Raw genomic sequence first — 17,134 nt, 5'->3', positions numbered from 1 at the left:
CTGCTTGAATGTGGCTAACAATACTAATAATAATTTATATGCTGCCCATCTGACTGATTTGCCCCAACTGCTCTGGGCAACAACTTAAAACATCAAACAAGGTAAAACATCAAACATTAAAAAGTTCCCTTCAGATATTTTCTAAAAGCCAGATAGTTGTTTATTTCCTTGACACTTCATGGCAGGGCATTCCACAGGGAGTGCACAACTACCAAGAAGGCCCTCTGTCTGGTTCCCTGTAACTTCTCACAGTGAGGGAACCACCAGAAGGCCCTCAGAGCTGGAACTAAGTGTCCAGGCTGGATGATGGGGGGTGGAGACACTCCTTCAGGCATACATGGCCAGAGCCATTTAGGGCTTTCAAGGTTAGCACCAACATTTTGAATAGTGCTCGGAAATGTACTGCCTCTCCATCACATTTGTACACTTGCCCATAATACCATAAGGATAAGCATGAATGGCTAGTCCAGGATCATGCTTCCCTCACTGGGATCCCCTAGGTAATGAGTTTATAGAGCATTCATCCTGATTCGCATGCACAGTGCTTATGCAGTGGTCAAACTAGGTCCAGTCTTTAGTGACCATTTGTTCTGATGTGTGGATTGGCTATATGACAATGAACATACATAATGACTTACATTTCCTCCCATTAGTCATTTGTCCAAGCCACACTTTCCTATGTTTTTCTCCATCACTTTCCGAACAATAAAGGGAGTCCAGTTGTTGTTGGGGGTTTTTAAGGGAGATTTGTTGCACGATGGCATGTTTTAACCCACTAATCCACCATAAAAGTGCAAACCTAAAATTCTAGTATGCATTTTAATCCCTTCTATAAGATAACAGCAGTCTGGAAGAACTCAGTGACCAATTAGAGTCATGAAGGCAACAAGACACTGTGTCTGGTATTTAGGGGTAGGCTACTTATGAACTAGCAGCACCACTTTGTGCCAAAGATTGAGGGGACCACATGTGTGTGGTTGGGAGAAGGCCCATACTGTCAGTAGGAGGCTGGGTGTTACCCTGTGCCCCAGCGCCCCACACAGAAGGGATAGGCCAGGCAATGTGCCGTGCCTCATCCCCACACTGCAAAATCCTGCCCCATGTTGTTGGGAGGCAGCCGTGTGCCAGAGCACCCCATGGTTGGGAGGAAGCTGGGTGCCATCAAGTGGTGAACATCAAGTTGCTGTTTATTATCCTGGCCATTGCTGATTGATGGTCTTCTCCCTGACCATGAATTTGCCCAGTTCCGCTTTCAAGACTATCTGCTGGGTTTGTTGCAACCAAACCTACCTAGGAAGCCCATGAGGGGGTCAATGTTCCACAACAATCTATCCATCAAATCACACTTGGGACTATCCACTGACCTTCACTCTTGGAGGGTTCATCCAGTGCTGGATGTCTTGTAATGTCTCGTTGGCACGCAACAGGATGGGCTCACTAGGATGGTCTGGGCACAAGATGGTACATTCAGCTCCTTCAAAAAGGAAAAAAGGAAGATTGGAGAGGGGAGGCCCCATTATATATTTATTTTTTAAAGTGGTATATCACTTGATTTTAAAAGAAACCTCTAAGCAGTATTCAACCCCCAAGCAGTTTATTAATCACCCATTCATTGTATACAACATTTTTATGCCACTTACTCCAAAAATATTTCTATGTGATTTACATAAAATTGCATAAAATGCTCATTTAAAATAGCAATAAAAGCCGACTTTAAGAATATAATAAAATTATCAAAATATAGATACAAATCAACAGAATTTAAAAACAAATATGCATAATAAAATGTATGGGGAGGCTCACCTAAATAACAACAAAAAGGCTTTCGGCAAGTGAAGAAAGCATTATAACAAAGGCTTGGCCTAAATATCAATAGGCAGGGAGTTTCAGAGAATAGATGCTGCCAGATCTTCCAGCTCAGACAGGACAGAGGAGATGGTTCATACACACAGGGCCATTAGCACCAAGCACACTTGGGGAACCACTGGGCTCCATACACCCATCCCCACTGACACTTTCTGCTACCTCCCACGCTGGAAGACTGGATTTGTGATTTAGCCACAAGAAGTCCTCAGATGTTACTATGTATGTGCAGATCACCAAGGTTAATTTAGATGGCTGGTGGTAACAGCAACCTACTGGGTGCCAAAGTGCAACTGCTGCCTGCTGATGCTACCAGCAGCCTGTAAACCAGAGGTGAAAGTGAGCTTCCAACATATGAGGGCCCCACTGTAGCAGGGTAAGGAGTTGCCCAGTCCCCTTGCACCAGGAGCTGGCACTGCACCCACACTGGACTAGTCACCACAAAGAAGCAAAAGGAGTGGGGTGGAGTTCTCCAATGTGGGACTATCTTTGTAGATGAGGAGTGGGGAATCTTTTTCACCTGGGGGCACACTCCCTCAAGGGCAAGTTTAAAGAGGGGCCACATGCCAAGCAGTACCAAAAGCAGACATGGCTAGACATGTACCATGTCCATATTTCATCCAGGCATGAAAGACAGCATTAGTCACAATTCACAGACACACTACAGCCAGCCTTGTGAAAACTAGAGAAACTAGAGGGTCAATGAGGGGAGCCACTGGGGATGAGGTTCCCCACCCTAGTTCTAAAATCTGGCAGCAGAGCTGACAGGATCAGAGGGGGCTTATCTTAACAGGGGAAAGAGCACAACCATTTGCCAGGAAAATGAGAAGGGGAGAGTCTTCCCAGCAAGAAGCCAAATCACCCTTGTCATGGGCCCAGACTAACAAAATGAAATTTAATAGGGACCAATGTGAAGTTCTGCAGATGCACAAATCTAAGATGGGGGACACCTGGTTTGCCAGTAGTACATGTTAAAAGGATCTAGGGGTCTTGGTGGACCACAGGCTTAACAAGAGCCAAAAGTGTAATGCAGCAGCAAAAAAGCTGATGTTATTCTAGGCTGCATTAACAGTATAGTGTCCAGATCAAGGGAAGTCATAGTATCATTCTATTCTGCCTTGGTCAGACCACACCTGGAGTAATGTGTCCAGTTCCAGGTGCCACAATTTAAGAAGGATATTGACAAGCTGGAAAGTGTTCAGAGGGGCGACCAAGATGATCAAGGATCTGGAAACCAAGCCTTATGAGGAGCGGTTGACGGTGCTGTGTATGTTTGGCCTGGAAAAGAGGAGACCAGGAAGAGATAGAATACCATCTTCAAATATCTCAAGGGCTGTCACATGGAAGACGGAGCAAGGTTGTTTTTTCCTGCTTTGGAGAGTAGGAGTTGAACCAATGGCTTGAAGTTACAAGAAATGAGATTCCAACTATGCATCAGGAAGATCTTTCTGACAGTAAGAGCTGTTCAACAGAAGAATGGTCTCCCTTGGGAATTTGTGGGCTCTTCTTCCTTGGAGAGTTTGGATGTCCATCTGTCATGGATTCTTTAGTTGAGATTTGTGCATTGCAGGAGGTTGGACTAGATGACCCTTGGGGTTGGTTCCAATGCTATGATTCTGAATGTTTTGAATGGAAGGATGGGGGCCAGTTGAGCCAGTAGCACTTACCACCTACAGGAATTCCAAATTTGGGCTGTGATGATAACCACTAACCAGGAAGCATCATAATCCATGGACTGCAGCTCAGAGAAGGAGGAGCATCACTGATCCCCAAAGACATTGTGTCTAAAATCTGCTCACCACTGCAACAGGCATGCCCAGCTGATGAGTGACCAAATGCTAGATTGCATGCCAGAGGCCTCTTCCTTTAAGGATCTCCATTCTCCAGCAAAGGCAGTCAGGCTGAATGACTATACAATAGCTCAACCTGCAACCAGCCCATGTTGGAGAAGGTTGCCTCTTCCTTGGTACCTGTCCAGGGTTCTGAAGGGCTTGGCATTGGCCACTCTCTTTCCGGAGTGGATGCAAATGCCTTGCCCCTCAGTCCCCTGTACTGGCTGGCTGCTATGGACTCCTGCCTGTCTCCTCTTCTGAGAGCCAGTGTGGTGTAGTGGTTAAGAGCAGTGGACTCGTAATCTGGTGAACCGGGTTGGCTTCCCCGCTCCTCCACATGCAGCTGCTGGGTGACCTTGGGCTAGTCTCTTGGGCTAGTCTCTCAGCTTCACTCACCTCACAGAGGGTTTGTTGTGGGGGAGGAAGGGAAAGGAAATTGTTAGCCACTTTGAGACTCCTTAGGGTAGAGATAAAGTGGGATATCAAATCCAAACAACCCTTCTTCTTCTTCTTCTTCTTCTTCTTCTTCTTCTTCTTCTTCTTCTTCTTCTTCTTCTTCTTCTTCTGCACTCCAGCTTGGGTTCTTCTCCTCATCAGGACTTGATGCAGATCACTTGTACCCAATCTCATAAACTGAAAGCCAGAAGCAAGGCTACTGCACAAACAGGGAAGTTGCCCATATACAGTATGCTGCTGGATAGCTCGCTTTTTATGAGTACAGTGGTACCTTTAGTTGCGTTCCGCTCTTGTTATGGACTTTCAGCTTACAAACGCAGAAAACCCTGAAGTGTTTACTTTTGGGTTCTCCACGTGCGCATGCGCAGAAGCAATCTGCGCGCTTCACACATGCACAAAAGCGCTCAACTGTGCCTCACACATGTGCAGAAGAGGCACTCTTGTTGCAAACTTTTTGGGTTGCGAATGGCACCCCGAAATGGATTAGGTCCTCAACTAGAGGTACCACTGTATGTAAGTGCCCTGCAAACTTTTGGGAAAGACCTGGTTGTATACAACACCAGTTTAGAAAGTTCACTCCATAAGTATGTGGACATTGCAGGACACATGCAGATGCACAACCCAGTTCTCAGTAAGGAAACCAATGCAGTGTAATACTTAGACTGTTGAACTAGGACCCAGGAGACTGGGATTCAAACACGCATTATGAAGCCCTGGGGTCACCTTGGGCTGGTTGCTGTTGCCTCTCAATCTATTCTAATTTACGGAGGAAAAATTTGAAGGAGGAAGAAAGCATGTGCGTTAGCTCGCCTGCCTTAGAGGAAAAGTGGGATATAAATATAACAATTATGATGATCAATAATTGAGAATATAAAATAGAGATGGGGAGAACCATGTAGTTCCCAAAAGCCTGTTGAATTGCCATGCTGTTTTTATTCTCTCCATTTGTGTGTGTGTGTAGTGTTAATTCTATCTATGTTTAATTGCTTTTAATTATTCCCCCCCCACCTATGTTTTCAGCTGTTCTTATTTTTATCTGCATCCACCTTGAGTTCATGTCAGGGAGAAAGTTGAGATATAAACGTCTGATAACCACCATCACCACCATCTTGATTTCTTTAGAGGAAGAGTAGGGTACAAATGTAACAAGACAATAAGAATTTTATATCTATCAATGCGCACTTACACACAAACACACACACAGAGAGAGGGTGTGGGGAGAGGGAGATCACACATAGATTTTTGCACACAGAAATCAAGCAAGCCAGGGAGCCCATCTCTCTGGCAAGCTAGTTTTCTATGTGCATGGAAATTAGTCTTACTATTGCTGTTATTACCAGCCTGAGCATCTTCGGGAGGAAGAGGTGAGACCTAAACAGATTAATCAAACAGATATGATTTCTTTCTATGAGGGAGCTTTCAGCCTGAAATGCATTTGAAACCTGTTTACATAGGGCACAAGTGGTGTGGCACAGTTGCTAGCAGGTGAGCCCCTTCTTCATTTCGCCTAATGGTTGCGCACCACAGGAGCCCTGCCCTCTCCCTATTAAGGTAAGCAGTAATATATTAGAGCTTTTCGAAGACACAAACCTACACCCCTGGGGGTGCTGCCGCCACTGCTGCATTGGCTTTCCCCCCTCTGCGAAATCACTCTCACAGTGGCACAGCTGCTGTGAGTGTCATTAAGGAGCTCTGAACTCCAATCAGTATCAGAAACAAGACCAAAGAGGGGAGGCAGCTTCTCACTTCTGGCTCACAACAAACCCTTCCCTGATTGGTGTATGCAGTAACACCAATGTCTGCATCTACCCATTTTGTTCTCTCCCAGTTTCTCACCCCCCTGCCCCCCAATCTTAAATTCGGTTCTTCACATTGCCATGTAAGTTTTTCTTTAAAGTCCTCATTAAAATTTACCAGTATTTTAGTGCAAATTTCTCTTAATGAACACACTTTTATGCCATTTCCCCTCACATATACACATATTTCCAAAAGAATTGCCCCAAATATATTACAATATTTTCACTGATATGTGCATTTTTACTCTAGTATTATTGTGACTATTGCTATTTTTACACATTACTTGGATGGAGAAATTGCATTGCAAAATACGGAAAAGAATGAATTTCAAACAATAGCTTTGTTTCAGTTTGCACATTGTTTCAGAAACTGCGAATTAGATAGGTTTGTCTTTAAATGCCTTTGGATAGGCTTGCCTTCCATTATTTTTGAGTGGCTGAGTCAAACGGGTAGATAGATTTTGCTGTTGTTTGAAGATGGGTTATCTTTCTGAGTTTCACCTGTGTATATACGTGCCAACCTAACAGATCCCATGGATGCAGTTTCACTGATAGCAGCATTTTATTAAGCTTTCTGGGAAAATTGCATAGACAGCTGTTATTGGTTCATTCCCAGTGGATGGAAGACACAACATAGGACTGGAGGGTATGTCTGTATGTGTGGGTGGCTATCTGTCACTCACTAGACAAGATTCTGTTCTTGCTGACAACAGATGCCTCTTTCAATGCAACGCCTGACCTATAAACCACCGAAATAGCCTGCTTATTCCCCAATGATTCTGCACAGCTGTTAAGATATTCATCAGAGGCCTTGCTTGGGATAGATTTTGCCTTCTGGGTTGTGGGGGTGGGCCCAGCCAATGGCAATGAATGAAAGAAGAGCCTGCTGGATCAGGCCAATGACCCATCTATGTGGAAGGACCATAGCTCAGAAGAAGCATATCTACTTTGCATGCAGGAGGTTCTGGGTTCAATCCCCAGCATTTTTCCAAGTAACATATGAACAAAAGAAGTGTTTGCTGCACCACACAAACTGCCCATCTAATCCAGCATTCTGTTCTCTCAGTGACCAGACAATACCTGAATGGGAAACCCACAGGCAGAATCTGAGCATGAGAACTCTCCCCTCCTGTGGTTTCCAGAAACTGGCATGCACAAGCATTACTGCCTCTGGCTGAGAAGGCACAGCATAGCCATCATGGCTACTAGCCACTGATAGTTCAATATTGTTTATGCTGGCTGGCTGTGGCCCACCAGAATTTCATGCTGGTGACATAATAGGCTGACCTGAGATCGCATCTGGGGCTTTCTGCATGCAAAGTAGAGGCTGTACCCCTGAGATGGGTTTACTGCAGCTCACCACTGCCCGAAGGTGGTAGACGTTGCTACGCACCCTAAGGACTTGAGCATGGAAAACCCAGGCTCAGACTGACCCTGGTCCATAATACATACTGGCAGAGCCAGCACTAATTGCTGCAGCCTTACCTCCAAAGTTTGCCATAAGGGTAAAACAAGGAGGATAACTGTAATTGTAATCCTATGGTTCTATGGTCATGGGGAAAGTGACATAAATGAATAACAAGACAATACCTTGTGGAACAAGGCAATTGCCATTTAATTTCCATTTCAGCTTCCATTCCTACACCTTGCCCCCTCTACCAAAAAAAGAAAGTTAGGACCCAGCATTATGAAAAATGAGGGGGGAAGATGTCCCTTGAATGCTACAGCAACCTTTGGTAGGCATCTAAAGGTCACCTCTTCTCCAGAGATAATACACGTTGTCAGGGAAAAGGATGCCTGCTTGCCGTCTCACTGCTTCACCAGCAGTGCAATTTACACTTCAGGAGAGGAGCAGGCCTGAATTGTTTTGATATGTGATCCATAATTGGCATCATTACAGAGCAGTGAGCTCATCTAGGTCGCATTCCTCTCCCCCTTGGGAAGGCCTTGAAGCAACTCACAATAGTTAGGCTATAATGAGGGATCAGCACAGTGTATGTGTAAGAGAGAGGGGAGGGGAGATATTTCTTTGGAGTTCAAAATGATAGCCAAGGAGAGAATGGTGTATGGGGAAATCACACAAACACACACGGACCTGGAGCTTTACCTGCAATGCATCTTTGCTGTATTGGTAGGACTACACAACCTGGATTAGTGATAGGGATGGGAGGATCTTTCAGTTTCAGTTTCTTCCTTTTCCAATCTCAAAATTTAGTTCTCCATATTGCCATATCAGTTTGCCAGGTTTTGTTTTGTTTTTGGTTTTTTTTTTAAGTTATCATGGAAAATCATCAGGATTTTAGTGTGGATTTCTCCAAATGTAACCTTTTGTCTGCAATTTTGCTTTGACATACACATACTTGCAGAGCAATTTCCCTCTATATAATGTATTTGTGTACGTTGTTTTCAACATTAGCTATATTTGAAAGTATGTAGTGTGCATTTTACCTTAGTATATGAGTTTAGAGACGTGCATATTTCGAAAGGAGATTGTGCCTCAGTTAGTGGATTATTTCAGAAAGTGTGAATTAAGCGGATTTGTCTTCAAATGCAAACTGAATCAAATCTCTCCCCCATCCCTTGTCAATGACGCTCACACTTTGTGGAAGAGCCACTCACAGAAGGTCCATAGCCTATGCTTTGCATAGAGAAGGCCAGAGATCCGGCCCCTGGCATCTCCAGGTAGGGATGCAAAAGTCTCCTGTTTCAAACCCTGGCGTTGTGTCCATGATATGGACAAATGAAAAGGTGTTGACCAGCAGAGAGTCCATTCCCACAGGGCACAACTGTCTTCTTCAAGGGTTATTAGCCACCATGGCTATTTTTCTATGCCTCTGAATACCACTTGCTGAGAAATGCAGGTGGGCAGAGTGCTGTTGTGCTCATTGTGTTCAGCTTGCAGGAATCCCACAGTTACACAGATGCTAGATGAGATGGGCCATTGGACTGACCCAGCAGGCTCGTCTTACATTCTGCTTCTACAGCCACAGGCAAATGTTTTCAGGATGTCATTGGGACAATGGAGGTTGTGTTATACCAAGCCAGGCCATTAACCTACCTAGTTATCTGTTTATTTAAACAATTTATACATTGCTTAACTGCAACAGTTTTTAAGCAGTGTGCAATAAATACAAAAAAAGGGTAAAAATCAGTTCAAACTATAAAATCAGACAGAAGTCAAAATGCCTGCTGAATTTTTAGAAGTCTTCTGTAGAAAGATGTTCAATAGGGAGGGGGCCCTATTGGAAGGGATTTGCACAAAATTGGGGCTACAATACTGAAAACACAGCTCCTGGTGGATACGAACTGTGCACCAGAACCATGGGGCCCCACTACAAATTACTCCCCTGAAGACCTCAGTGATCAGGGAGGGATAGAAGGGATCAAGTGGTCCTTTAGCTACCCTGGACAGAAGTTGTTAAGGGCCTTGCCAAATGATACCAGAACACTGAACCTGGCCCAGTAGCACATGGTTGTCCACAACAATTTAGCTGCAGCATTCTGCATCGGCTGGAGGTTCTGGACTGGGCCCAAGGAAAAGTCCCACACTGAATACATTGTAGTAATTGGGACTTGAGGTTGCCTAGCTCAATATTGCCTATACCAGGAACAGAAAACCTGCATCCCTGGGAAATGCAGTCAAACAACATTTGGAGGGTCACTGCTTCACCATCCCTGGTCAACAATGACCAGCAGTTGCTCTCCAGGTTTTGTATTCACAATAGACCCATTGAAATCAATGGATGTAAGTTAGTAATGCCCATTAATTTCAACAGATCTGTTCAGAGTATGATGAATATTGGATGTAATCCGTAATGTCCTGCTTGTGCACTTTGTGGAGTCATTGAGGCAAACAGGATGCCACACTAGCATTCAGGAAAACTGGAACCTTCGTCTGATCTAGCTGGCCTCTTCTTTGTAGAAGCATAAAAAATCTGAAGGGACACTGGGGGTTATCTAGTCCAAGCCACTGCTCAATGCATGATGTTGCAGCATCCTTGATACATTCCCATCCTTGATAAATGGACCAAATGCCTCCAGAAGAAGAACTCAGCATCTCCAGTGGCAAGCTAGTCCTCTGTTGAACAGCTCTTACCCACAGAAAGCCTCTCCAATTTTTCAGCCAAAATCTGCTTTCCACTCATTCCGTGCTAGGCTATACCCTAAGGCAACAGGTGTATGGTAGCCCTTCAGATATTTGGAGACTGCTGTTGCAGGGATGGGGAACCTGTGGCTCCTCCAGCCTCAACCAGCATGGTCCATAGTGAGGGATAACAAGAGCTGTAGTCCAGCAATATCAGAAGTACCACAGGGTTCCTCATCCCTGCACTGCCATGCTTCCCATTAGTTGTTTCTTCTCTTCTCCAGGTTAAACAGACTACAAAGTCACTGCGGCATCCACACAGAAGTGCCTGTGCACATAGTTACATAAAGGCTGCTACCCACAGTTTAACTGTGAGCAGCCATCACCAAGGACCACAGAGAACCGCCCTGTTATGTGAGTGCAAGGGAGCATCATATGTTACCAAGAGGTCTGGCACCTTAAAGTCTGTCTTGCCCTTTCAAGAAGGATTAATTAGCTGTGTTGTTTTGAGACTCAGGCCAATGGGGGAAGGTGGGAGACGGAAGAGGAAGCTTTTGAAGAACCCTTGCCTTTCTCCTGCCTTTTTCACTGACATCAACCATTTGGCTTCTAAGCTGGCAGAAACCTTATAAATACCTATGCTGTATCCCTCTGGACACTGCAGTTTCAGGCCCCCGCTCAGCTGGCTGGGAAGGGAGCAGTGTCCTTGCATCCCTCTGCAGAGGTGAAATGAGCCGCTCCAGGTGCCGTCTTTCCGGCAGTGAATCACGTTGTTCCCACGGCCCTGGTAAAAGAAAGCAGGAAGAACAGCTTAGGAAAAGGGTGAAGGTGTTCCAGGCATCACTATCATTCATTGGAAGCTGGTCCATTGGGGAAATGGGGCACTGCCCCTACACCTGCAACCTCAGTCTGTCCTCAGCCAACCCCACCTGCCTGCCTTCTTACTCATATCCAATCAGGTAGTGGCTCCACCTGTCATTGGCTGTGACTCCACCTCTGGTTTGGACACCCTGCTTTTTACCCTGCCAGTCCCAATGGGCACCAGCCACCACCGGTTGCATTATTATCCATCACTTTTTCTGCATGTGTACAAAAAATAATCATCATCATAAAAGTGTGCATGAAAATGATTATTTTCATGAAAAAGGTATCTTAAAATTCAATATATTAGAGGAAGTGGCTTGTAACAAAATGTGCACATCAGCCAAAGCTGCATGTGTTTGCTATAAGCAAAACCTGCAAAAAAATGAAAATGAAAATGCAGGTGAGTTTTAATGACAATCTGCCCTGCCCCCAAGAAAAAAAATTATTTCAGAGAGTGGAGAACTGAACTGAAGATTAGGATGTGTCAACTGAAATTGGCAAATTTGTCCCAGCCTTCCTAAAGAAATTTCAGCTGCATTGAAGTCACTAAGGAATTCTCTCCCATTCAAACATAGAAACCACATACACACTCACACACATCCCTAGCTCCAGCATCAGCCTATTATGGAGCCAATTTATTAGGAGGAGAAAACTATATAAAACACTAAAACAATAATTTATCCTCGCCAGAAGGGTCACATTAATTGAAGCCATTATCATTTTCAAGGGTCAGTACTCTCACAAGGTCCACCAAAGTCTGCAGAGCAGTAACACACACCTATTTCTGCTAGAAACGAGGACTATTAAGGCCCCTAATGGTTTAATCCTCATTGCAAGCCAAGGAAAAACTGGACTCCAGCAAGACTGAAATGCTGGTTTCAGTGCCAAGGTACATATCATATAATGTTAACTACTGCATGATATAAATGCTTTTGCAGGAGGTGGGGGTGGAATTGCCTCACAGCCAAGCTGATGTTTCTCCTGCATTAAAAACATGCTTTAAAAAGAAAAAAATGTACACATATCCATGGACTACTCCCCACCCCGCTACATCATGTCTGAATTAAGAGCTGAACCTCACTTAAGTTTTATATGTCAGTATGGAATAACTTCTGTTTATGTGATGAGAGCTCAGACTTTCAGCCAACCCACCTTACACCAGAGATTGGCACTGCTCCCACCATGTTGCCCTAACCCCCCTCCACCCTCCCAAATATAGCAAGGAATAGGATGTGTAATTGCTATAACGTAAGAGCTGGTGTGGCACAGTGGTTACGCAGCCTTTCTCAACCTGTGGGTCCCACAGCAAGGCCAGAGCTCAGGGATGATGGGAGTTGTAGTCCAACAACATCTGGGGAGCCACAGGTTGAGAATCACAGGGTTAAAGTGTCAGAGACCAGAGTTCAAATCCTCTCTCAGGCACCAAGCCCACAGGGTTAGCTTAGGCAGTCACTCTCTCTCACTCTACCCTACTTCACAGGGTTGTAGTGAGGATAAAATAGGTTGGGGGTGGGTGGGAGAAGAATGTACACAACCTTGAGTTCCTTGAAAGAAAGGTGGGGTACAAATATGATAATGAATGAAACACCATGAATGGTGCATGAGGATTCCATCCTCCCACCCCCCACAAACACGCTACTTTGAGAAGTAAGGACCCATAGTTTGACACTTGTGCAAATAATGTATTTTGCTCTCCCATCTTTATAGATTTCCCAGTTGTTGGAAACCACAGGAGGGGAGACAGTTCTTGTGAGAACAGGATACCAGACTATGTGGGCCACTGGCCTGATGCAGCAGGACTCTTCTTATGTTCCCAGTGGGGCAATTTCCCATTCCCCCAAAGGCTTGAAGCAGTTTTCAACACAACCCTGAACTGTGAAACACAATCCCCATTACATCACTGCACGTTTTCTGCACCAAACACAAGAGGCTGGTGGAACCAGGCTCTCTTGGTGGCTGTAAGGCTGCCAAACAGCTCACGGGCACATTGACTGCCAAGTTAGCCAAAAGACACCAAGGGTGAGGGGTGGGGAGAAACAGGGCCTGCTAGATCTAAACACAGAAGAGTCAAAGTCTGAAGGGATGCTGATTGGTATGTGAAGGTTTTAAACAGACCAGATGCCAGACTTCTGTGTGGAAGGTTTGGGAAGAGAATATGCCAGTTGTTTGCATCTCTCACACAGCACAGCATGGCACACACAGAACTGTTCTACTATGCACAGTTCTGGTCAGTCCTTCTCAAAAAGGATGCTGTAGACCTTGAAAAAGGGATGCGGGTGGCGCTGTGGGTTAAAACACAGAGCCTAGGACTTGCCTATCAGAAGGTCAGCACTTCGAATCCCCATGGTGGGGTGAGCTCCCGTTGCTCGGTCCCTGCTCCTGCCAACCTAGCAGCTTGAAAGCACCTCAAAGTGCAAGTAGATCAATAGGTACAACTCTGGCAGGAAGGTAAACGGCATTTCCGTGCGCTGCTCTGGTTCGCCAGAAGCGGCTTAGTCATGCTGGCCACATGACCCAGAAGCTGTACGCCGGCTCCCTCGGCCAGTAAAGCGAGATGAGCGCTGCAACCCCTGAGTCGGCCACGAATGGACCTAATGGTCAGGGGTCCCTTTACCTTTAGACCTGGAAAAGGCACAAGGATGTACCCTACTAAGTTCTACTCAGATCAAACCCATTGAAATCAATGGACCTAAGTTAGTTGTGCCTATGCAAACCCACATTCACACTATAAATTTAAAGCACTATGATACCATTTTGAACAGTCATGGCTTCCACCAAAGAATTATGGGAGCTGCAATGTGCTAAGGGTGCTGAGAATTGTTAGGAGAGCTGCAATTTCCTGGGTTGCCTGTGAAGAGGAACTGATTGCTAAACCACTCTGGGAACTACTTATCTGTGGGGCAAATAGGTGTCTCTTAACAACTCTTAGCATCCTTGGCAAAATACAGCTCCCAGAATTCTTTGGGAGAAGTCATGACTGTTCAAAGTGGTATCAGTGCTTTAAATGTATGGTGTGAATGTGGACTGAGTCCATTTAGCTCAGTATTGTCTACACTGACAGGCAGCAGTTCTCCAGGCTTTCAGACAGGGAGTCTTTTCCAGACCTACCTGGAGATGCCAGACATTGAACGTGGGACCTTCTGCACGGAAAGTAGATGCTCTGGCACTGAGATACAGGCCTTCTACTTTAATTAGGATTAACATTGGCTATAACCCATGGTAGCGGGAGAAGAGGGCAACAGAAACAATGGGTTTGTAGAGGGTTTGGGGAGGTCTCTCTACATTTATGTGATGATGATGATGATGATGATGATGATGATGATGATGATGATGACCAAGTAGAGCTTCCTTGTTTGGGGGCAGTGCACCACTGCAAATGTTAAGCAGGGCTCCAGCTTGTGGGATTCCAAGAAGTGTCTGATTGGTCACGGTGTGAAATGGGATGACGGACTTGAGGCACTGGGTTCCAGTCTCACTGGACTGTTTGTTGTATTTTTTTCATTCACTGCTTTAATTTATTGACAGTTTGTTTCATTTTTACTTTAAATGCTAATGAAGTTCATATTTATTATTTACTTATTGCACTTACGGCCCACCTTATTCTCCAAGCAGCTCAAGGTGGCATACATGGTTCTCCCCCTCCTCATTTAACGCCCCCCAACAGTATGTGGCCCTCCATGCCCTTCTGTCTGGCCCTTGGAACTTTCCCCTGGACCCCTCTAATCTCCCTGGGCCATACCCCTCCCTGGTCTTGCTTCACGTCATCCTTGAGTGTTTTCGCCTGGCTGGAATATATCCCTGATTTGGGATAATGCTATTCACTTGTTCACATTGAAGGGCAGAGAGAGATGTACCTGGAAACTGGTGTACTGTATCAGGTTGCCATATTTCAAACAGTGGAAATCCAACTTTTTTTTTTTGCCCAAAGTTGTTGAATAGCAAATCACAGCCCTTGGCGTGGAAACAGTTCTCCATCCCTGGACTACTTATATCATTGGTTGAATCAAGCAGGGCTTTCCTCATAAGATCAGGAGACAAGGGTGCCAACTTGAACAAAATATAGGGGGACCAGCTATGCCCTGCCCCACATAATCGAACACGCAATGCACATCAACTTTGGGGGGCCAGCCCCCTCAAATATTTTATTGCAGGGGGCCAGAGCCCCCATAGCCCCTAAGAGTTGGCTCCTAGGTTGGGAGATAAGTTTAATCATAGCAAACTCGTTCTTCAGGTACTTGTACTTTTGTATCTGAAATGGCACCTTTCATGCAACGAAAGGAGTCTTTGGGTGGGGGAACCCGAAGATATGAAGTTGCAGAAAAAGGCTTTATGGAAAAAACCCTAAGAGGTGTCATGTGTGTGTTTGTACGTAATACCAGAAAAAGTAAAACAAGGATTAGGTATGCTCAGTGGGCATGGGGGGGGGGAGGGGATCCTGGAAAATGAAGGGGTAGGTGTGCAATGGAGCATTCTGAAAAAAGAGCAGGGCGCTGCTGGCTGGCAACTTGTAGAAGGCTTTTTCAGTGCTGACACAGCACTTATGGGAAACTCTCCATAGAGGTTCACTTGAAGCCTTCATTATGGTCTTTTCAGTACCAGGTGAGATACTAATAGGCCACCTATTACAGGCTACAAGATGAAACATAACCAGACACTGGAAATATCTTTCTGGTGCAACACTAGATGATTGCTAGAAGACTAGAAAACAGCCCTTCTTGAGTCACAAACAAATATGTTACAGTTATCACATGGGCAGATCACCTAGGCAGTGTGGTTTGACTTCATTACATACACTAGTTTCGGAAAAATGAACAATATCCCCCACCAGCCTTAGCTCAATTTGGTTGATCTGAATCAATGTTTCAACCTCTACCCCCACTTTCACATGTATTAGCATTCTATTTTATCTCACCTGCAACATGAAAGAAAAGTGAATATTATTTAAACCAGCTTTTTCACAACTGTTAAGAGCCTCTGACACTTACCTACAATAATTGAGAACTAAACCAAAATATTGAGAGTATTTGGCTGTATGATATTGCTTATTAACAGCTAATTTCATCTTTCTTTCCTTTGTTTGGTCTTCTTTATGAACTAAGAGTATATATGCTGACTAATGAGAATGAATCATAAGTCTGATACAGCACTGCAATGTGGCAAACCCAATATGTAGCTTTTGCCATGCATGAATGATATAAGACTGTTATGGTCTATTCAGCTATATTATCTGATGTAACTTTTGTAAAATCAAATAAAAATCTGTACAAACAGTACCAGGTAAGGTAGAACATACTCATAGGTGACTAGTAGCCATGGGTAGTGATCATATGGGCAGCTCTGTCAATGGAGGTTCAGGTAGCTTCCATGCAGGACTGTCTTAAGCATATGTGGTGCTGGGGTGCAAAGATCCGCCTGCCCCCCCAGGTTGCCCAGTCCCAGGTGCACAGGAGGGCGGAGCCGGCCGGCTACCTCAGCGTCTCACTGGCTCGGTCACCCCCAAACTTGTGGCGCAGAGCCGGCCACAGCAGAAGAGCCCGTCGCGGCGCTCCAACAGGTGGGCTCTTCCCCGGACCCAACTCTTGGGCCCCGGACTCTTGGCCTTGCACCCCTGAGAGCCCGGCGCCCGGGTGCCCCGCATCCCTTGTGCCTATGGGTAAGATGGCCCTGCTTCCATGACTAGAAATGCTTTTACCAACTGCAGCTATGACCATTCTTGGACCAGGAAAACCTGGTCTCAGCGGTTCATGTGTTGGTTACTTCAAGACTGGATTACTGCAAAGCAGTCTAGGTGGGGCTTTCCTCGCACTTGATCTTGAAGCTGTGGTCACTGCAGAATGCTGCAGCATGATTGCTGATAGACGTGAGGCTTTGTCAGCACATATGACCTCTGTGCACAGATCTGAACTGGTTGCTGATTTGCTATTGGGCCAAGTTCAATATGTTACTATTAGCATATAAAGCCCTTGGGACCAGTTCGCCTATGAGATTGTCTCACCCCACATGTGCCCACTTGACTACTTCTATCAGCAGAACTGGCGCTACTACAAGTGTCACATAATACCCGTTCTGCATTTGTAAGAACTCAGACATTGAGTGTGGCAGCATCTGCACTTTGGAACTCCCTGCCTATTGAGGTCAAGCAGGCACATTCACTGTACACTTTCTGGCACCTGCTAAAAACATCCTGTTTAGACAAGCCCACCAAGATGCTTAGAAAGCTGAGGTGAGTTGCAATATTT

The 17,134-nt window shown here is 45.3% G+C and overlaps 1 protein-coding gene across 1 annotated transcript in view; it reads right to left on the bottom strand.

The window, feature by feature from the left end:
• Positions 1-17,134, bottom strand: part of PAPPA (pappalysin 1) — a 236,225-nt gene that overhangs the window by 26,169 nt on the left and 192,922 nt on the right. Inside the window, exons 18-19 of the mRNA XM_083597139.1 lie at positions 10,668-10,815; positions 1,365-1,474 (exon numbers count right to left, since the gene is read on the bottom strand). Coding sequence (XP_083453265.1) covers positions 1,365-1,474; positions 10,668-10,815 — 258 coding nt within the window. The remainder of the gene's footprint in view (positions 1-1,364; positions 1,475-10,667; positions 10,816-17,134) is intronic.

The sequence above is a fragment of the Podarcis filfolensis genome (genome assembly GCF_964270895.1).
Source record: "Podarcis filfolensis genome assembly, chromosome: Z".
Lineage (NCBI taxonomy): Eukaryota > Metazoa > Chordata > Lepidosauria > Squamata > Lacertidae > Podarcis > Podarcis filfolensis.
This window is presented reverse-complemented; position numbering and strand designations above follow the sequence as displayed.